The sequence below is a fragment of the Ornithorhynchus anatinus genome, chromosome 9 (assembly GCF_004115215.2).
Source record: "Ornithorhynchus anatinus isolate Pmale09 chromosome 9, mOrnAna1.pri.v4, whole genome shotgun sequence".
In the NCBI taxonomy this organism is placed as follows: domain Eukaryota; kingdom Metazoa; phylum Chordata; class Mammalia; order Monotremata; family Ornithorhynchidae; genus Ornithorhynchus; species Ornithorhynchus anatinus.
Window position 1 is genome coordinate 41139446 of NC_041736.1, and position 21543 is coordinate 41160988.

The 21543-nt window shown below is 48.6% G+C and overlaps 2 protein-coding genes across 3 annotated transcripts in view; one reads left to right on the forward strand and one right to left on the reverse strand.

Annotated features, from left to right (window-relative positions):
- Positions 1–2678, reverse strand: part of SELENOI (selenoprotein I) — a 41803-nt gene extending 39125 nt beyond the window's left edge. For both annotated transcript variants that reach the window (XM_029071761.2, XM_029071762.2), the window contains exon 1: positions 2546–2678. In XM_029071761.2, coding sequence (XP_028927594.1) covers positions 2546–2605 — 60 coding nt within the window. In that variant the 5' untranslated portion in view covers positions 2606–2678. The remainder of the gene's footprint in view (positions 1–2545) is intronic.
- Positions 2679–4722: 2044 nt separating this feature from the next.
- ADGRF3 (adhesion G protein-coupled receptor F3) lies at positions 4723–21266 on the forward strand. Its single transcript, XM_001509334.6, has 14 exons — positions 4723–4949; positions 10586–10616; positions 10871–11023; positions 12029–12202; positions 12750–12968; positions 14185–14394; positions 14781–14924; positions 15431–15627; positions 16004–16183; positions 17121–18500; positions 19543–19584; positions 19672–19734; positions 20144–20202; positions 21156–21266. The coding sequence occupies exons 3-13, from the start codon at positions 10900–10902 to the stop codon at positions 20180–20182; spliced, it is 2772 nt and encodes a 923-aa protein (XP_001509384.3). The 5' UTR covers positions 4723–4949; positions 10586–10616; positions 10871–10899; the 3' UTR covers positions 20183–20202; positions 21156–21266.
- Positions 21267–21543: the final 277 nt, after the last annotated feature.

Consider the following 21543-nt stretch of genomic DNA (forward strand, 5'->3'; position numbering starts at 1 on the left):
CTTCATCCCCATTAAGCATCGTGGTTTAGTGGATAGAGCAAGGGTTTGGGAGTCAGAGGTCGTGGGTTCTAATCCCAGCTCTGCCACTTATCCGCTGTGTGACTTTGGGCAAGTCACTTCACTTCTCGGTTCCTCAGTTACCTCATCTGTAAAACGGGGACTAAGACTGTGAGCCCCACGTGGGACAACCTGATCACCTTGTTTCTCTACCTCAGCGCTTCAAACAGGGCTTGGCACACAGTAAGCGCTTAACAAACATCAACATTATTATTACTACTTTACAGATGAGGCAACTGAGGACTAGAGGAAGGAAAGTGACTTGTCCAAGGTCACACGGCAGGCGAGTGGCGGAGCCAGGATTAGAACCCACATCCTCTGACTCCCAAGCCCCGACTCTTGCCACTAGGCCCTGCTGCTGCTGCTTATCTGCTTCCTCTAGCAGATAGATGGATCTCAGGGGGGAGAGGAGGGGAGCTCCTGTTTTTGTCTCTGCACAACCATGACTCATGGGCCGATTTGCCTGGATTAATATTAATGTTGGTATTTGTTAAGTGCTTACTATGTGCACAGCACTCTTCCAAGTGCAGAGCACTGTTCTAAGTGCTGTGGGAGGTACAGGGTAATCAGATTGTCCCACAATCTGTCCCACATCAGGCTCACAGAATTAATCCCCATTTTACAGATGAGGGTACTGAAGCACACAGAAGTTAAGTGACTTGCCCAGTCACCCAGCTGACAAGTGGAGGAGCTGGGATTCGAACCCATGACCTCCGACTCCCAAGCCCGGGCTCTTTCCACTGAGCCACGCCCCAGCGCTTAGTACAGTGCCTAGTACATAGCTAAGCGCTTAGCAAATACCATTATTATTATTATTGTGGGTCGGCAGGAGAGGGGAAGGATTCTAATCCCGGGCTCCGCCGCTTGTCAGCTGTGTGACCTTGGGCAAGTCACTTCACTATGTCTCAGTGATCTGCAAAATGGATATGAAGACGGTGAGCCCCACGTGGGAAAACCTGCTGACCTTGGTTCCCCCCTCCAGCGCTCAGAACAGTGCTTGGCCCATAGTCACCGCTTAATAAATACCAGCATGGCTCAGTGGAAAGAACCCAGGCTTGGGAGTCAGAAGTCATGGGTTCGAATCCCAGCTCCGCCACTTATCAGCTGGATGACTGTGGGCAAGTCTCTTCACTTCTCTGGTCTCATTGCCCTCATCTGTCAAATGGGGATGAAGACAGGGAGCCTCACGTGGGACAAGCTGATTACACTGTGGAATAATAATTATGGTATTTATTAAGCACTATGTGCTGAGCACTGTTCTAAGTGCTGGGGGAGATACAGGGTCATCAGGTTGTCCCACGTGGGGCTCACATTTTTTTAATCCCCATTTTTACAGATGAGGTAACTGAGGCCCACAGAAGTGGCCCCAGTGATTAGAACAATGCTCTGCACATAGTAAGCACTTAAATACCATTATTACTATTATTATTATCAGCGTGGCTCAGTGGAAAGAGCACGGGCTTGGAAGCCACAGGTCAAGGGTTCGAATCCCAGCTCTGCCCCTTGTCAGCTGTGTGCCTGTGGGCAAGTCACTTCACTTCTCTGTGACTCAGTTACCTCATCTGTAAAATGGGGATTCAGCCTGTGTGCCCCACGTAGGACAACCTGATGAGCCTGTATCTCCCCCAGCGCTTAGAACAGTGCTCTGCACCTAGTAAGCGCTTAACAAATACCAACATTATTATTCTCTGTACTTCAGTTCCCTCATCTGTAAAATGGGGATGAAGCCTGTGAGCTTCACGTGGGACCACCTGATGGCCCTGTATCTCCCCCAGCGCTTAGAACAATAATAATAATAATGGTACTTGTTAAGCGCTTACTATGTGCAGAGCACTGTTCTAAGCGCTGGGGTAGTCACAGGAAAATCAGGTTGTCCCACGTGGGGCTCACAGTCTTCATCCCCATTTTACAGCTGAGGTAACTGAGGCACAGAGAAGTGAAGCGACTTGCCCCCAGTCACACAGCTGGCAAGTGGCAGAGCCGGGATCTGAACTCATGACCTCTGACTCCAAAGCCCGGGCTCTTTCCACTGAGCCACGCTGCTTCTCAGAACAGTGCTCTGCGCCTAGTAAGCGCTTACCAAATACCAACATTATTATTATCCTCTGTGCCTCAGTTCCCTCCTCTGTAAAATGGGGATGGAGCCTGTGAGCCTCCCGTGGGACCACCTGATGGCCCTGTATCTCCCCCAGCGCTTAGCACAGTGCTCTGCACATAGTCAGCGCTTAATAAATACCAACATTATTATTATTATTTTCGTTTTCCCCGTGCCCCCCGCTGGGGGAAGGGCGAGGCTGCCCAGGGGAGAGCAGCGGGACACCGAGGCGCGCGCCCGCCCGCGCGCGCCCACTCAGAGCCACGCGCCCCCGCGCGCGCACGAGCCCCCCCCTCCCCGGCGAGGCGACAGAGCGCATGCGCGGGGGGCGTCCCGCCCGTCAGCCCGCCGGCCGGCCCGCCGCGGGACCCCCGCACGCCGCTTCCCCGCTACCTTGTACTTGTCAAAGCCAGCCAGCTGCTCGGCGCTCACATACTCGTAACCGAGGGCCATGGCGGACGCGAAGCCCCAGCCCCGACCCGGCGGCCGCCCTCTCCGACAGGGACCGGCAAGCCCGGCGCCGACCCCGGCTTTGGCTGCACTAGGGGAGGCGGCGCCACGCTCCTCCGACTGCGCATGCGCGGCGGCTCAGGGGGAGCCCCCCATTGAGGCGCATGCGCATCCACGCCCTTCGCCGCTGCTGTCGACATTGAGAAAATCCCTCCCGACAAGCACTGCGGCCTTGGCAAGAGTCAGGGCCTGGGAGGTGACAGGACCTGGGTTCTAATTCCGCCTACGCCCGAGGTCTGCTGGGTGACCTTGGACAGCGTGGCTCAGTGGAAAGAGCCCGGGCTTTGGAGTCAGAGGTCATGAGATCGAATCCCAGCTCTGCCACTTGTCAGCAGTGTGACAGTGGGCAAGTCACTTCACTTCTCTGGGCCTCAGTTCCCTCATCTGTAAAATGGGGATGAAGACTGTGAGCCCCACGTGGGACATCCTGATTCCCCTGTGTCAACCCCAGCGCTTAGAACAGTGCTCGGCACATAGTAAGCATTTAACACATACCAACATTATTAAGTCGCTTCACCTCTCCAGGCCGCAGTGACCCCCGTCTGTAAAGCTGGGTGACTTTGGGCGAGTCATGTAACTTCTCTGTGCCTCAGTGATCTCATCTGTAAAATGGGGATTAAAAACTGTGTGCCCCAAGTGGGACAACCTGTTCACTTTGTATTCATTCAATAGTATTTATTGAGTGTTTACTATGTGCAGAGCACTGTATTAAGCGCTTGGAATGTACAAATCGGTAACAGAGACAGTCCCTGCCCTTTGACGGGCTTACAGTCTAATCACCCCAGCGCTTAGAACAATGTTTTACACATAATAAGCGCTTATCAAATAATAATGTTGGTTTTTAAGCACTTACTGTGTTCAGAGCAGTGTTCTAAGCACTGGGGGAGATACAGGGTAATCAGGTTGTTCCACGTGAGGCTCACAGTTAATCCCCATTTTACAGATTAGTTAACTGAGGCACAGAGAAGTGAAGTGACTTACCCACAGTCACACAGCCAAGTGACAGAGCAGGGATTCGAACCCATGAACTCTGACTCCCAAGCCCAGGCTCTTATCACTGGGCTCTTATCTCAATACCACCATTATTATTCTTATTATTAAAATGGGGGTTCTAGGTGACCTTGAGCAAGTCACTTCCCTTCCTCTGTGACCTCATCTGTAAAATGGGGATTGAGACCGTGAGCCCCACCTGGGACAACCTCATTGCCTTGTAGCTTCCCCCAGAGCTTGGAACAGTGCTTGGCACATTGTAAGGGCTTAACAAATATAGCATCAGTAGTGTTGTTGTTGTCATTTATCCTTCCAGAGTGTGAGCCCATTGTTGGGTAGGGATCATCTCTATCTGCTGCCGAATTGTAATAATAATAATAATAATAATAATGTTGGTATTTGTTAAGCGCTTACTATGTGCAGAGCACTGTTCTAAGCGCTGGGGGAGACACGGGGGAATCAGGTTATCCCACATGGGGCTCACAGTCTTAATCCCCATTTTACAGATGGTGTAACTGAGGCCCAGAGAAGTTAAGTGACTTGTCCACAGTCACACAGCTGATGAGTGGCAGAGCGGGATTCGAACTCATGACCTCTGACTCCAAAGCCCATGCTCTTTCCACTGAGCCACGCTGCTTCTCATTGTACAATTGGAAATTGTACTTTCCAAGCGCTTAGTACAGTGGCCTGCACATAGTAAATGCTCAATAAATACGATTGAATGAATGTGAGCCCCATGTGGGACAGGGACAGTGTCCAAACTGAGTCACTTGTCTCCACTCCCAGCACTTAGAACAGTGCTTGGCACATAGTAAGCGCTTAACATGCACCATAATTATAATTACTATTACAAGGACCTGAGTTAAAATTCCAACTCTGCCACTTGTCTGCTACTTGGGCAAGTCACTTCTCAGTGCTTGTTACCACAATTGTAAAATGGGAATTAAGACTGTGAGCACCTTGGGAGACGTGGACTGTGTCCAACCTGATTATTTTGTGTCTACACCAGTGCTTAGTACAGTGCCTAGCACATAATAAGGCCCTAACAAATACCATTAAAAAAAAAGTTCAGTAGAGTGACTGGCATATAGTAAGTGCTTAATGAAAACCTTAAAAAAAGACACTCCACCCTGGCTGAGATTCAGGAGGGTGATGAAAGGACCCCAGCAGTAGCCGCATGTGCGGTTGAAGGTTGAAATCTAGTCATCCAGTTTGCATCATTTGCCTTCGATCAGGACCGGCCCAGTGAACACGGACAACGAAGATACGATTTGCTCCCTTTCAGCATCAGAGATAGGTACCATCTTTCTCTAGTTAATATAGTTGAATGTGGTTATTTAGGTCCTCTCACTCTTTTCTCTGAGATAATTAATCCAATTCCTCTCACCTGTCTTCATGGGTTCTAATTTATAAACATTTTAAAACTTTTATGGCTCCTATGTATTTTGTCCACGCTGAAACTAGCCAAAGGTCAGTTTACATGTTTTTAGTTGCATTTTTTTAATGTGGGTTGATCTAAAAATAGCAAAAAGCCTGTTTATTTTCATCTTAAATCTTTCTTGTTTTACATCAATTGGTGAAATTTACTGAATGCTTACTGTGTGCAGAGCACTGTATTAAGTGCTCAGGAGAGAACAGATACAAAAGTTGGTAGACATGCTCCCTGCCCGCATTTGCATACAAACCAATCTGTACTCAATATTCATGGTTATGAAATATACAAATAAAGACCTTGAAACAAAAAAATTCAAGAAAACTTCTAAAATAAAGTATAACAAGAGACCATTATTTTTTTTTAATCCCACTTTGAACAGTTAATTTTAATCTAGGGTCTAAAATATCCCTTAAATGTATGTACTATGATGAATGCAGGGAAAGCTGTTCAAGATGGTGCCGAGCAGTGCCACGTTTATATTGTGCAACTGATCATTAACCAACTGTTGCAATGTGAGTTTGCCAAGTGCCCAGGCTTTATCAATCAAAGGTATTTATTGAGCACTTACAGTATGTATGCCGAGCACTATACTAAGTGCTTGAGAGAATAAAGCAGACTTTGATAGATATGTTCCAGTACCCTGCCCACTAGGAGCTTACAGTCTGAAGACTATTCTCCCCCTTTTAGACTGTGAGCCCGTTGTTGGGCAGGGATTATCTCTCTTGCCGAATTGTCCGTTCCAAGCGCTTAGTACAGTGCACTGTGCACAGTAAGTGCTCAGTAAATATGATTGAATGATCTATAATATAAATAATTTTTAGATAAGTACATAAGTGCTGCGGGGCTGAGGGTGGGGCAAATACCAAGTGCCCAAAGTTCACAAATCCAATGAATGGATGATGTAGGAGGGAAAGGGAGCCAGGGAAAAGAAGGCTTAGATGGAAAAGGCCTCTTGGAGATGTGACTTTAAAAAGGTTTTGAAAGTGGGGTAAGTGGTGGTCTGACATATATGGAAGGGGAGTGAGTTCCAGGCCAGAGCGAGGACATGGGAAAGAGGTCAACAGCAAGATGGATGAAATTGGGGCACGGTGAGCAAGCTGGTGCTAGAGAAGCAGTGTGTGGGCTGGGCTGTAGTAGGAACTGCATGGAACCATCTTACATTTCCCTCATCGTCCTTCTGGACATTGGTGTACAGCTAAGTGATTATTTCATTTGGACCTATTTTGACAGCTGCATAAGAGAAAAACTAGGAACTTCTTATGAGGGAAAACTGTAGCCTCTTGACATCTACCCTCTCCAGGGCCAGGAAAGAAAAAAAAGAAACTGCTGGAATGTAATTAAGGAGCAAGTCGTTCCTCCCCTCCCAGTGACTGACCTGAAGGGCAGTTGAGGAAGAAATCTCCAACATTGAATTAATCATTTGGAATATGTCCAGAAAGGGCAAAGGTTGAAATGAATGCACACTTCCCAGTTGAGGCACAGTGGAAGTGCTCTGAACAGGCCAAAATTATGAGAACTGGACTCTAGACTCAGTTCCTTGTGGGCGGGCAATGTATCTACCAACTCTGTTATATTGTACTCTTCCAAGCTCTCAGTAGAGTGTTTTGCACACGGCAAGCACTTAATAAATGCGATTGATTGTTCGGTTGAACAGGGACCTGGCCAAGGCAGGTCCAGTGAGTGTGGAGCTTGTCCCCAACTCAATACTTGTTTTGAGGGATGGACGTGAGAGCTTAGGGGTTGTGGTAAATGTAAGTCTTTAGGTGGCTGGTGGGGCTGAAGTGGGTTGAGGGTATACAGTGGGGAGATTAGAGAATATTTAGGGAAGGTTTCCTGGAGGACATATGACCTCGGAAGGGCTTTGAAAGTGGGGAGAGCTAGTGTGTCAGATATGAAGGAGGAGGGAGTTCTAGGCAGTGGGGAAGAGGTGAGACGAGGTCAGTGGCTGTAAAGATGAGATTGAGGCATAGGGAGTAGGTTATTTTAAGAGGAACCAATGTTGCAGCTGGGGTTTGGTGGGAGAAAAGAGTAGATAAATAGAAGGGAGAGAACTGATTGAGTCCTTCAAAGCCAACGATCAGACGTTTCTGCTTGATGTGAAGAGGAAGTGGTTAATCATTGGAGATTTTTTTGAGGAGTGAGGAAGTGGCTGCAGTATGACATTTAAGAAAAATGAGCCAGGCAACAGAACTGGAAAGGAGAGAGACTAGAGTAAAGAAGATCAGTGAGGAGGCTATTGCAAATAGTCACGCTGGAGTATGACAACTCCCTAAACCAGCTGTTTGGCTAGAGAGGACGGGATAGATTCTAGAAATATTGCAGAGGAAAAGCCAACAGGATTTGGCAACAGATTGAACACAGGAATTGAAAGAGAGGGAGGAGTCAAGGATAAGGCCAAGGTTGAGAGCTTAAGAGGTGGAGAGAGGGATGATGTGGCCAACTGTAATGTAAAAGTGAGGTGGAGGAAAGGATTTTGGAGGGGGAGATGAAAAATTCAGTCTTTAAAATACTGAGTTTAAAATGCCAGCAGGACATCCATGTACAGACATCCTGCAAGCAAGAGGAAATAAAAAACTGGAGAGAGGTCAAGGATTACAGGGTAGATTTGAGAGTCATCCATATAGAGGTGGTAGTTGAAGTAATGGGAGTGGATGCTCTCCCCAGGGATTTAAATGTAAATCGAAGAAAAGGGGACCCAAAACAGAGCCTTAAGGGATACCCACACACAGATAGTGGATAGGAGGAAGAGAAAGAACTGGTGAAAAACACTGAGGAGGATCAGCCAGAGAAGTAAAAGAACCAGAAAGGGAACTGTCTCAGAAAAACCAAGGTTAGGTAGAGTTTCCAGAAGAAGGGAGTGGTCCACAGTGTCAAAGGCTGAAGAAAGAGAGGGGGGGAATAGGGCAGAATAGTATCCAAATGATTTGGCAACAAGGTTATTGGCAATCTTGGAGAGTGGAATAGTCTCAGTGAAATGAAAGGGGCAAAAAATGGATTGTAGAAGGTGAGGAAAGGAGTCAGAGGAGAGGAAGTGGAGATGGTGGGTATATGTATCTACTGCCACTGAAGCCCAACCTGTGCTCTCTGCTTGCCCTTTCATACACATTTGCCAGCCCTTTCTAATAGACTCTCTCCCTTCCTCGCCTGTAGAATGTGGAAATACACTCTCCCTCATCTTGTGTACACTCTCCCTCATTTTCCTTAATCTGTTTCTCTGTCCTTCAAAAATCTACAGAACCCCAACTCCAGGCCAGAAGGCTTTCCTGATTAGCCCAGCTTTCCCCCTTCATTTTTCTCACTGCCTCCAAAGAATCCAGACAGGTGCTAGGGCACGGGCCTGGAAGTCAGAAGGACTTGGGTTCTAATCCCAGCTCCTCCCCTTGCCTGCTGGATGACCCTGGGCAAATCAATTAAGTTCTCTATGCTTAGATTTTGGGACTCATAATTTAAGTAGGAGGAGTAGGATTTAATCCCTGTATTACAGATGAGATAATTGAGGCACGGAGAAGTTAAGTGACTTGCCCAAAGTCATACAGCAGACAAGTGGCAGAGCCAGGATTAGAACCCAGGTCCTTCTAACTCCCAGTCCTGTGCGCTATCCACTAGACCACACTACTTCTTAATCTGTATCTCACCTGATTAACTTGCATCTACCCCAGTGCCTTGTACAGTGCTTGATACATAGTAAGCTCTTAACAAAGACAATAATTACTATCGCACTTCTGAATATCCTCCACACTCCTCAATCAGACACATCATCTTTTCCCATACCTGGTCAGGAGTTAAAGTGTTTTTTGGGTTTTTTTCCCTCAAACACTAGGACTGGAATTGAACTAGACTGGGTTGGAGGGAGCTGGGCCTGGCTCCCCCAAACCCTCTCCTGTCCCCCTCCATCACTCCCCTCGTTCCTGGGTGCTCCCACACTTCCGCTACCTGCCACTGTCCTTCCAGGAGTTTTGCATAATCCTATCGAACTACTAGAGTCCTCCCTATCTGCCATGAGCTGCCTGGCTTCCCCCCTGCTGCCCTGGCTGCTGCTTTTGGGTGTGCACCCCCTCCTGCTGGGCCCCCTGCCTGGAATGGCACTACCCGTGAGTGTTGGCCAAGCTTTCCTCTAGTAATGGGGGAGGCCTTCTGTGCTGGGAGTTAAAGGAGGGCCTGGAGAGGGTGGCGGGGTCTGGGAGGGAGGAAATGCTATTTCAAGGCAGGTAATGGTGTTTGAGGGGAGGCAGTTAGAGAGGGAGGGGGAAAGGAGCCTTGGAGAAGGAGAATGGGTTTTGATGGAAGAGACAGTAGTGCTCTGTTGGGAAAGAAAGAACAGGTGGCATCTGCAGGGTGGCGAAATGGATTGTAGGAGGGCAGGGTATCTGGGAGGAGAAAGCAAAATCTGAGGGATGAAAAGAAAAGAAAGTAAGTAAACAGCTTGATGAGGAGAGAGGGTTGGAGGGGGAGAGGGAGAGTGAAAGGGCCGGGGGAGAAGGAGAGAAGCTTGTGCAGGGGAAGGAGAGGGCCAGGGGAAAAGAGCAGAACCTAGAGGTAGCATGATCTAGAAGGAAAGGTGAAAAAATACGCTAGAATTGCCCTTTCAAGGACTTTCCCTTCTAAAGGAAACAGGGTCTACACCTCATCTGCTGTGTGATTTTGAGCAGTCAATTAAATTCTGTTCTTCAGTTTCTTCATCTGTAAAGTAGGAATTAAATACCTGTTCTCCTTAGACTGTGAGCCCCAAGTGGACAGGGATTACGCCTGATCTGACTGTACTGTATCTACCCCAGTGCTTAGTACAGTGATGAGCATATTAGCAAATTCCATTACTACTATTATTGTCTACCAACTCTTTTTTATTGTACTCTCCCAAGTGCTTAGTACACAATAGCTGCTTGAAAAATATCACTGGTATTTTTATTTTAAAGCATGAAATCCTATCCCTGCATTTGGAAAAAAGACTTCCTTTAAAATGGGACCCTCCCCTCTACAGTCTATCAGGGAAAGGAAGGTCAGAAGACTTGGATGGGGGTGGGCAATGAAATTTTCTGAAGTAGTCTAGCCCACTCTGTGTGTTCAAAAGTAGCTAACTATGGGGTCCTTAGCTGTCTAGACTCAACCAATCTCAGTCTTCTGAGATCTCCAAAATACAATCCCAAGTGAGCCTGGGGCCAGAGATATGTAAATCCAGTGAAAAGATTAAACAAAATGTGTTGACTTTCATCTGTTTTGCATGGTCTATCTGGGAACCAAATTTAGAGCAGTGTGTGTCCCTGGAGGCATAATCCATGCCAAGAGGCTGATTATGCCCCTGTGTTGACCACTGCTTAGTGCCTCCCTTTCCCCTCTCAACTCTATATTTGTAAGGTGTTTTAAGAAGGAAGACCAGTGAGGGACACCCCTGAATGAAACCAAAGTAGATAAAAAAAGGGAGCTGCACCTTGGTTATTCCTGGTTGGGGAATCTTCTGGGCAGGTTCTACTATCCTTATGGACCTTTTTTCCTATATTCAGTCCCAGGAACCCTGGAGTCCAGGACCTGGAGGTGAGTCTGGGTGGTGCTTTGGCCAAGAGAGGCAAGTAGCTGGTGAGCCCAAATGGGGAAGGGAAGTGGGTTTGGAAATGTCTTGGGAGGAGAGGAGTGGGATATGGTAAGAGCTAGTGGGTGGGCTATTTGGTGGGCCAAAGGGCTGCTGGGGAGGCTGCACCAGTTGCCCCTTAGAACCTAGAGGATGGGCCAGGTAGGGACCCCTGTATCTCTGCATCCAGGGCTCTCTCTGTCTGTTTTCCCCAAACCAGCCCCAGTTTCCACCTATGTGCGGTTGAGCATGCCAAGGGCCCCAGATGGAGACTGGATCCAGAGATTGTTTGCGACTTTCACAGTTACCCCATTCTTGGCCTCCTCCTCCTTGTCCTCCCCTAGAAGTCTCACTAGCCTCAACCTCACTACAGGTAAGATGGTAGCAAGATCCTATTCCCTCTTTTCCTCCCCCCTCCCGCCACCTCCCCCGCGTCTCCCACCACCACCAAGCTTCATATCGAGAGCCGATTTTAAGGGCAACTAAAGCACTTGTGTAAGGAAGGGAATAATAGGTGATGTGGCAGAAATGATATTGTACTCTCCCAAGCACTCAGTACAGTGCTCTGCACACAGCAAGTGCTCAATAAATACCAGTGATTGATTTGGGGAGACAGACCTGCTCCCCACCCATCCCATGGCTGGCCCAGCAGAAGCAGAAGACCAGAGTTGTTCCTGGAGCAGGTGAGTGTCCTTATTTATCCAAAAATAGAGATGGTCTGATCTGACTCAATCACTTCCTTCACTCCCAGCCCAGACTCTGTTCCTCTTTACAGCACATTCTATCCTGGCCCTCCCTTTCCTGCTATGGACTAGGCTTTGCCATTTTGGTTCGGCAAAGGACTCAGAGCATAGGCAACTGTGGACCTTAACTTCACCCTTTGCTATCTTTGAGCAGCACCTCATCACAGGAATTGTTCCTGGCCTGGTGGCAGAGTGAGCAATCCCTTTGGGTGGGCGTAGAGAATATCTCCATCTTGGCCCTGGGTACTAGCCTTTAAAGACTGGCTATTATTTTACAGAAGTATTAGGGAAGCTGTGTGGCCTAGTGAAAAGAGCATGGGCCTGGGAGTCAGAGGACCTGAGTTATAATCCCACCTCTGACACCTACCAGGTGTGTGACCTTGGTCAAGTCATTTCACTTCCTCTGTGTCTCAATTCCCTCATATGTAAAATAGGGATTCAGTACTTCTTCTCCCTCCAACTCAGATTGGGAGCCCCATGTGGGACTCAATTATCTGGTATCTACCCCAATGCTTAGCACGGTGCTAGGCTTAGTAAGTGCTTAACGTAACCCACAATAATAATCATGCCTCTTGAGCACTGTCTGGACTCTAGCTTGTTTAGGTACTATGCCCATCTAACTCTCTGTCCGCTAGTGTGTACCCCAAACCAGGACAGAGGTTTTCACTGTAGCTGTCTCTCCGGGTACCAGTGGAATGTCAGTACCTGCGACAGTCACAGTGCCTGCCACAATTCCTACATCTTCAAAAACTGCACCTGCCTTATCTTCAGTCACCTACACTCTGAATACTGCCAACTACTGCCACCAGGTGAGAAGGGTCAAGGGGCAGAGAGGAAAGAGAGAATGGCACCATCTTGGAGATGGTTAAGTTTGACATGCTTCAGGCCCTGCAGGTAGCGGGAGGCACAGGAACCTAGAAATAAATAGCTCCGTTAATAGGGAAGGAACTGTGAGGGGGATGCTGGCCCCATTACCAACCCCAGTGTCCCCCACAGAGTGGCTCTCGGTCTGACCCCCAAAGCCCCAAACCTCCTTAAGGAATCCTGGTATTAAGGAATTCCCCCACTAGCAACCATTACTCTGAACCCCATGGGCTCCCTGGATTTCAGGGGCAGGAAAGGTATTTTCCGCCCCCTCAACAAGTGGGGTGGGTTTAGTACTTCAAGGGTCCAGTACAAGCTACCCAGCTGAACACCATGACTATTGAGAAGACACTTGGAGAAATATTGGCCAGAGGAAAGAGAGACTATTACAACCCAGGAGTCTGGATGAAAGATGAAGACCCAGAAGGGGAATAGTGTCACTGTTCTCATCTTCACCTCCCTGATGTTGTATTTTTCCATGCTTTCTTTCAGTTCCTGGGAGCCTGAGCCTTGCCTCAGCTTCACTGGCCCCAGGCAGCACCTTGACCCTCTCCCTCTTCATGAACCACACAGCCACCTCATTAAATTGGTACCTGAAGCAACCTGGGACTCCAGCCCCCTTAATACTGCATCCTGGAAATCAGGCATCCTTCACCACCAATCGGGACCAGGTTGTCCTCACGGTTGTCAATGTGTCCCAAGACTGGGCAGGTAGCAGCAACCTCCTCCTCTTTCCCTTCCCTTTCTTCATTTCCCTTCTTCTACTGCTTTTCCTCCTCCTTCCCTTCTTCTCCCCTTCTTTTCTCCTCCCGCCTTTCTACTCCTTCTCCTCGTCCTTCTTCGTCTCCTCCTGTCTCTTCCCATTCTCCCTTTTCTCTCGTTAATTAACTCAGAGAACTGAAGACTAAGAAGATGGAGATGGTGGGAAAATAAAGTAACACTTCTTAAGAAAGTGGGGATTAGGTATTTCTGAGGCGGACCAGAAAGAATGAGTTTAAACTGCTGCAATAATTTATATTAAGGAATTTTATAGTATTTGTTAAGCACTTACTATGTGCCAGGCACTGTACTAAACGATGGAGTAGATACAAGTTAATCAGGTTGAATACAGTCCTTGTCCCACATGGGACTCACAGTCTTAATCCCCATTTTATAAATGAGGTACTTGTGGCACAGAGAAGTTTAGTGACTTGCCCAAGGCCTCACAGCAGACAAATGGCAGAGCTGGGATTAGAATCAAGGTCCTTCTGGATCACAGGCCTGTGCCCCATCTATTTAGGCCAAGGTGCCTGGCAGGATGGTGCGACTAGACCAGACCCCTAAGGGACATTATGCAGTCTCCGTTTCTGAAGATCTTTAGGAAAATGATGGTCTCCTGGTGGTCAGGGATTGATGAGATATCTATCTGTTGAAGGGTCCTTCTAACCTGGTGATCCCATGCTTCCTTTCTGTTATAATAATTGTGATATTTGTTAAGCACTTACTGTGTGCCAGGCACTGTTCTAAGCGCTGGAGTAGGTACAAGTTATCTGGGTTGGAGGCAGTCCCTGTCCCACACAGGGCTCATGGTTATTCATTCATTCATTCATTCATTCATTCATTCACTTGTCTATATTAACCCCCATTATCAATTAATTATTAGGTATTAGTTAATACTTATCCCCATTCTACACATGAGGGAACTGAAGCAGAGAAGTTAAGTGACTCACCCAAGGTCACATGGAACACAAGTGACAGAGCCAGGATTAGAACCCAGGTCCTTCTGATTCCCAGGCCCATGGACTATCCATTATCCATTCTCTGGACTTGGGCCAGCACTAAGGCAGGGGATGAAGTAGAGGGAATGTTCCCAGGCCACACAGGGAGGCCAGGTCAGGTTTGGAGGAGAAGAATGGTCAGTGCCAGGGATTGAGGTCTGTGTTCACAGGGGAGTACGTGTGCCGTTTCATGGCTCGGAGTTTCCAGTGGGAGCTGCGCCAGACGGTGACCGTGCCCTTGCAGCCCCGGGATGTGGTGCGACTCCCAGCCCAGCTGTCCGTCTCCTGCAACTCCTTCTCTGGTTTTGAGCTGAAATGCTGTATCCCCAACACCAAACTGACCTACAAAGCTTCCTGGAGCTCCGAACCCCGAACCACAGGTACGAAGGGAAGAACAAGTATGCTGGGAGGAGTGTTACCTAACCAGAAGGGCGAGGGGGTTGGGAGGAAGGGGAAATTTGTCTCCTCACTGTTTTCACTCCCCAGCTGTGAAATGATCAAACAATCAGTGGTATTTATTGAGACTTATTGTGTGCAGGGCACTGTACTGGGTGGGAGGGTACACTACAGAGTTAATAGGCAGATTCCCTTCCTGCTGATGCCCCTGCATCTTGCCATTCTCCCTCCCTCCCGACCCTACCTTACCACCAGGTCCTTTGGTCAGACTGCCTAACTGTTGGAGAGGCCAACTGTTCTGGCCCCAGGGTAAATGGTTCCTCCTCACTCCTTCATTAAGGGGGCTCTTTCTCTTTCACCCCTCTCTCAGGGCTTTTGTCTGGGGTCTCAGGGTCACGATGCCTCTCTTTGGTCGTGCCAAACTGTCCTCAGGGTGACACCGAATACGTGTGTGAGCTGCAAAGTGATGGGCTGGCTCCTGTGCGGGTGCCAATCTCCATTACTGTCATCCAAGGTAGGGGAGCCATGTCCGGTGCCATCCTGCCAACCTGGACGCTTGTTGGGGCCCTGGAGGCTGGGGGCCAAGTAGGGTGATTCAGGGACAAATCACAGCTTTAAGGTTGGAAGGGATTACAGGAAGTTCCCTGCCTACCCTAGAGGGATGACAGGCCCAGTGGTACCGTAAGGGCCTCCGCATATATTCATAAATTCTGAGGGAGGGTCTGAATACATAGGTGTTAGAGGTGGCTGGTAGTTTGACGTGTCTTGGGGTATTGGAAGTTAATCAGGGAAAACTTGCTGAAGGAGGTGGCATTTTAGGAGGTGTTTGAGGGTCGGGTAGGGGGGTGAAGAGTTGTGATCTGCCAGATTAGCGGAGAGGGAGTCCCAAGCTGGCAGAACAGCATAAGTGAGGGGACGGAGGTGGGAGAGTTGAGAGCAAGTTAGACAGAAGTGTTCACTGTCAAGGCTAGTGAAATGCAGCTGGAGGGATTGGTGAGGTTTTGTTCCTCCTCTCTCCAGATGGCGATATCACCTGCCCCCAGGATTCACTGGGAGGTAACTGGGATGTCACCAAGGCTGGGCACCAGGCCCAGATCCCGTGCCCTATGAATCGGACAGGGATGGTGGAGAGGAATTGTGGGGCCCAAGCTGTCTGGGGACCCTTGAAGAGTAACTGCATTGACACAGGACTACTGGTTATGCATCGTAAGACTCAGGTAAGGTTTCTGACCCCCACCCTTTTCAATGTCTCTCCTTGACCTCTACTGTCCCCAGTCTGGTCCCCCTGTCTCTTGGCCCTCTTCAAGGGCCAGCTCACCGACTACTCAACCTCATTTGCTGTCCTGGAGCAATTCTGTGGGGGAAAAAAACAAGAGTTAAAAAGGGTTGCGATGAGCTGAGGGCCTCAGGCAGAGGTAGAATTCAAACTGGGGCTCAGCCTCACCCCTGCTCTGGGAGTGTCCCATTGCATGATATTTTTACATGTAGCTGGGGGAGGAGAAAACTCAATCAGCAGAGCATAGTGATCCCCTGTTGCCTTTACTATGTCGCCCTGACTCTCTCACTGTCCTGTCCTTTCTCTGCTTGTGGCAGCTGCTGTTAGCAGGCCAGGGACTTCCGAATAAGGAGGTACCTAGACTGATGAGAAAGTTGCCGGAGGAGGTGGAAGCCGTTAGCTCCCCGTCTGACCTGCTCGTGTTGTTGGACATAGTGGAGATGCTAGCCCATGAGGTGATAAATACCAGGATACCACTCACCAAGTGCACCTTGAAGGTGAGGACAACCTGGGGTTACAAGAGTGCTGGAAGTGGTAGGCTGGAGGCCTTGCTGGTCTGGCACTGAGCCTTGTTATCCTCTCAGCTGGCACACTGCCTTTCAGGTACTAGCCCTGTCAAAAGTCATCTTGTTTGCTCTCCCAGTTTTTCTAGGAGAGTGGTGGGGAGCCAAATTTAGGCTTTAGCACAATCAGGGCTGCAGAAACCTGGGGAGTCCCCTTGACCAAAGTTGCCCCAAGGCACTACCCTGGGGAGTCTCTGTCCTCCGATCTTCAAGAATGTAACCCTGCTATTCAGTCCAGAGCAGCCTCCCCAGTAGAAACTAAAAGTGGGAGGGAGGGAGAGGCTGGTTGGGATTTCAGAACAGTCTTACTAGGGCTCTGATGGAAGTGGGTCCCGGACAACTTCCTCTTTTCACCAATCTTCAGGCGGGCCTGGTGGGGGCATACTGCCGGAGGGATTGGAAATGGCAGAAAGCAGATTTCTGTATGGAGGCCCAAGAGCATAATTACGCGCAGTTGCATGCATCATATATGAACTTGCAGTTTATTCTTCAGAAACATGAACATGCATCTACCAGGCATCTACCTAAATACCCACAGATAGTTGTAAATGTTCTTAGACGCAAGTGACTGCACATATTGTCTTCAGGTAGGTTCAACCGGAAGGGAGTGTACCAGGAATGCTTGGAGGTTCCCGGTTATGCTCATGCCTACCCATGCTGCCTAAGTGGTCCTGCCTAGAGGATAATTGTCTCTGGGTTTTTTCATGGAGAGGAACGGTATGTCTGTACACATGCACAGAGTCAAAATATCACAATTCATGGATTCTCAGGCACACATTAACCCAGGACCCGTGGTGCTCGACTGGTACCGTGGATGCTGGTGTCCCAGTAATGTTTTCTTCCTTTTGAATCCCATGCCGGGTGGCTGCAGAATTTCCTGGTGGCCACAAGTAAGCTGCTGGACTTGGACTCCACCACTCTGTGGGCCCCAGCCCAGGCCCAGGTCCCTGCTGCGGGGTCATCGTTTCTCCAGGCTGTGGAAAGCGTGGCACAAAGACTGCCCCCCAAGACTGACTCCTTCCACCTCCGACTACCCAATGTAGAAGTACAGTCCCAGCTCTTGGAGCCTGAGCCAAATGACTACAGCATCTCCTTCTCCACTCAGCCGCCACTCTGGGCACGGATCCAACGCCGGGCACTAACCCAGCTTTCCAAGGAGTTTGGCAATGTCAGCATCACCAGTCTGGTACTAAGAAAACTAGACCAGATTCTGCCAATGAACTTTGGGCCAGGGTTGGAGGGCTCCCGTTATGATCCATACAGTCTGATTCTTTCCAATTCCATCACGGCCGATGGACAAAGCGTCAACCAAGTGGAGATCGTTATGGATTTTGGGAACGCGGAGGGCACAGCCCAGTGTGTCTTCTGGGACCATGGCCTTTTCCACAATGTAGGGGGGTGGTCAACTGAAGGATGCCAGGCCAAGGAAGCCCAAGTTGGAACTGCCGCTCAGTGCATCTGCTTACACCTGACCTCTTTCTCCATCCTCATGTCACTCCATGATGTTCCAGACAGATCCTCACTGACACTGCTGAGTCAGGTGCTTTTGGGGGCCTCGGTGCTGGCACTCCTGCTGTGCCTCGGAATGTACCGGGCAGTGTGGCACGTTGTGATCCGGAATAAGGTCTCTTATTTTCGTCACGCTGCCCTGGTCAATGTGGTGTTCTGCCTGTTGGCAGCCGACATCTGCTTTCTGGGAGCATCCCTGCTACCATCCAGTCCCCAGAGTCCTCTCTGCCTGACCGTTGCCTTCCTCTGCCACTTCCTCTACCTCGCCACATTCTTCTGGATGCTGGCCCAGGCCCTAGTGCTAGCTCACCAACTGCTCTTTGTCTTCCACCAGCTGTCCAAACGCCGGGTGCTGCCCCTGATGATAACTTTGGGTTACCTGTGCCCCTTGGGACTGGCAGCCGCCACGCTGGGCAAGTACTTCCCCCAAGGCCAGTACCTGAAGAAGGGGACGTGCTGGCTGGATGCGGAGGGTGGAGCCCAGTACCTCTTTGTGGTGCCAGTGCTGACTATAGTAGGGGTGAATGCAGTGGTGCTGGCATTGGCCTTGCTGAAGCTGACGAGGCCAACGCCATCCGAGGGGCCACGGCCCGAGGAGCGCCACGCCCTGATGAGCATTTTCAAGGCACTGCTCATCCTCACTCCTGTCTTCGGTCTGACGTGGGGGCTGGGCCTGGCCAACCTGATGGAAGAGATCTCCGAGGTACCTCACTACCTGTTCGTGGTGTTCAATGCCTCCCAGGTGGGTGAAACAAAGTGCTCGTTCTTCCTGTCTGGAAGGCTGTCCTCGACTGATTCGGACAATAGGGGCTTGGCCCTATTGCTTGGCTTTGGGTGGTGTCCTTGTCTCATTCCACTTCAACCTGACTGATCTCCTTTGCTTCCTTGCTTTTCCCCGATTTTTGAGCTTTTTTTAGGCTTCCCTGGCATCTTCTCACCTACACCTGCTTTTTCTTCCTGGGATCCTTGCAACACCTCTCTTTTCTCCTCCACCCCAGACCCCTGCAGGTCTTTTTAGAGCTGTTTCCATTGAGGTTTTATTAGCTCTGATCTTTCTTTCCCCAGCATTATGCTTTGCTGTGCTTTACTCTCTGCTAAGACAGGCTCTATAACCCTGCTGTTTCATTAGCACTATCATAACAATTATATAACCCACAGTGCTTCCCTTCCTCCTCTTCCTCCTCCTCTTTCCTTTTATCCTCCTCCAGTCGGGTCCCTGGACTCTGCAATTCTTGTTTTCTGGGGAATCTATACCTTGAGCCTCATCAGAAAATTTATCAGATAATTTACAAATTTCTGAAGGGGATGGAGAGGATGAATACCATTGCCTTATAGGTGATCCCAATTCTTCCAGTGTTGTTTATACTCCTGCAGTGCAGTACTTTCAATGTTAATGTATCTTCCAAAGTGCCTAATGTACCTCCAGAAAGTTAGGCACTTAAACACTGGGAGAATTGGTTTCATTATTACTGAAGGTTTATCAAACACCGACTATGTGTCAGGTGGAAAAAGAGTCTGATTTAGTTCCAGTTGAGGAAAATCTGACAGTCTAATTTAGAGGAACTAAAAGCCACCTGAGCAGTGAAGGAGTAGACCCTAATCCTTCCCATTCTCTTCAAGAGCCAGGGAAGGCAGAGTCCAGAGTCAAACAATCAGTTTACTGAGTGCTTACTGTGTGCAGAGCACTTTACTCAGCACTTGGGAAGCAGGTTGTTAGCAGGGCAGAGGCTTTGGCATCATACTGTCTTCCTTCGACCAGGTCACACTCATGTCTTTCCTCCAAGGGCATCTTCATCCTGCTCTTTGGCTGCCTAATGGACAAGAAGGTAAGAGTCTGTCATCTTATTAGGCCCAAATTCATTCAGAAGGAAGAGGCCAAAGCTTTTCTAACAGCAAACTCATTTCCCCTGCAGATGAGGGAAGCTTTACTCAAGCGTTTGGGCTGCCCTAAGGTCCCTGTATCCACCATCACCTTGGTAAGTTGGACCCTGGGTCTGGTCTAGCCCCTCACTTCAGTTATCGTGCAGCTTCAGAGCAGAAATGACTCCTCCCCGCCCCCCTGCAGTTGAAATGGCTAGCCAGTTAACAGGATAGGGACAAGAATGGGTGGGTGACAAGTTGCAGGTTCATTTGAGGTATCCCAAGGGAGGGTAGTAAACAGAGAGGACCACTAGAAATCAGGGCTCGGGGATCTCCACTTGGGCCCTATGCACCTTAGCTAGAGGTGTAATATTCCCCTTCTGTTTTTTGAGGAGCAAGGTGGAACCACCATGGAGTATTAGCAGGCTTTGGCAGCATAGGTGTAGGTAGCCTAAGTGCATGAGTCATCTGCATCTGGGGCTGAAATTGCTCTTTTCAACAATTGTCTTTTCTTTCCTTTCACAGGTCACAAGTGACACAAGTTACTTGGAACATAGCAACTGAAAGACCCAAAACTTACCTGGGTGAGTCTGAATTCTTCCTGGGGACCAAGAAGCTAGGGCTTAGCTTTGAAACTAGGATCAAGCGCTTAGTACAGTGCTTTGCACACAGTAAGCACTTAATAAATACACTTGAATGGATGACTTGGCGGAGAACGTAAAGGGCACCGAGGGCTTTTCATACTAAGCCGTGATGACTAGAATCCGGTTTTTTGTTGAAAGCGACGTGCACACTTGAGAACATATACTTCACCAGAGATCTCTAAAGAGGTCAATTCTGCCAATTGTTTGCTGTGTGACGTTGGGCAAGTCACTTCACATGTTTGTGTCTCTCTTCTCCCATTCTTCCTATGAGAAGCAGTGTGGCTCAGTGGAAAGAGCCTGGGCTTGGGAGTCAGAGGTCATGGGTTTGATTCCCTGCTCTGCCACTTGTCAGCTGTGTGACTGTGGGCAAGTCACTTAACTTCTCTGTGCCTCAATTACCTCTTTTGTAAAATGGGGAGTAACTGTGAGACTCACATGGGACAACCTGATTACCCTGTATCTACCCCACCACTTAGAACAGTGCTCTGCACATTGTAAGCGCTTAACAAATACCAACATTATTATTATTATTATTATTGAGGCTGTGAGCCCCGTGAGGGACAGGGATTTTTCTCAGAAGTTCTGCTACCCAACCAATCTTCCTTCCCCTTCCCTGCTGTCTTCCTTGACCCCTTGAAACCTCAGCACCACTTCCGACTTCTCCCTCACTCCATCATAGATCTGCAAGCAGCAATTCGTTAGGGAAGCCTCACATATTAGACAAATGTCTGTGATCCTTCTTGACTGTAAGCTCCTTTGAGATAGGGATCATTTCTACCATTCTATTGTATTGTACTCTCCCAAGCACTTGGTTCAGGGTTCTGCACAATAAATCACTGACTGGTCTCCTTTAACTATATAATTACAATATTTTCCTAAATTTTATTTCACAGGGTTTCAAAGTCAAAACGACTTTCAACTGAAGCAAAAAAGAGGAAATCTGTAACTTTGTTTTTATCTGGGCCGAGTCACTTAAAAATGGAAAATAAAAAATTTCAATTGATGCTTAAACGATGTGCAACTTGCTGAAACAAACAAAAAAATAAGTGGAAGGTTACCTAATCAAATGTTCTAGTTAGATAGGGGAAGAGAAAGAAAAAAAAACAACTTTCAGTTAAAGTTTTGATAGGAACAATTTGTGCAGGTACAAATTCCACGGTTAAAGGAACTGGGAAAAGATAAATCTGGAATTGGGACAAACATGCAGGAGTACTAATGATACTGTGCACTTAAGTGCAGTGCACTGTAATAAGCACTTGGGAAAGTACACCAGAAGCACAG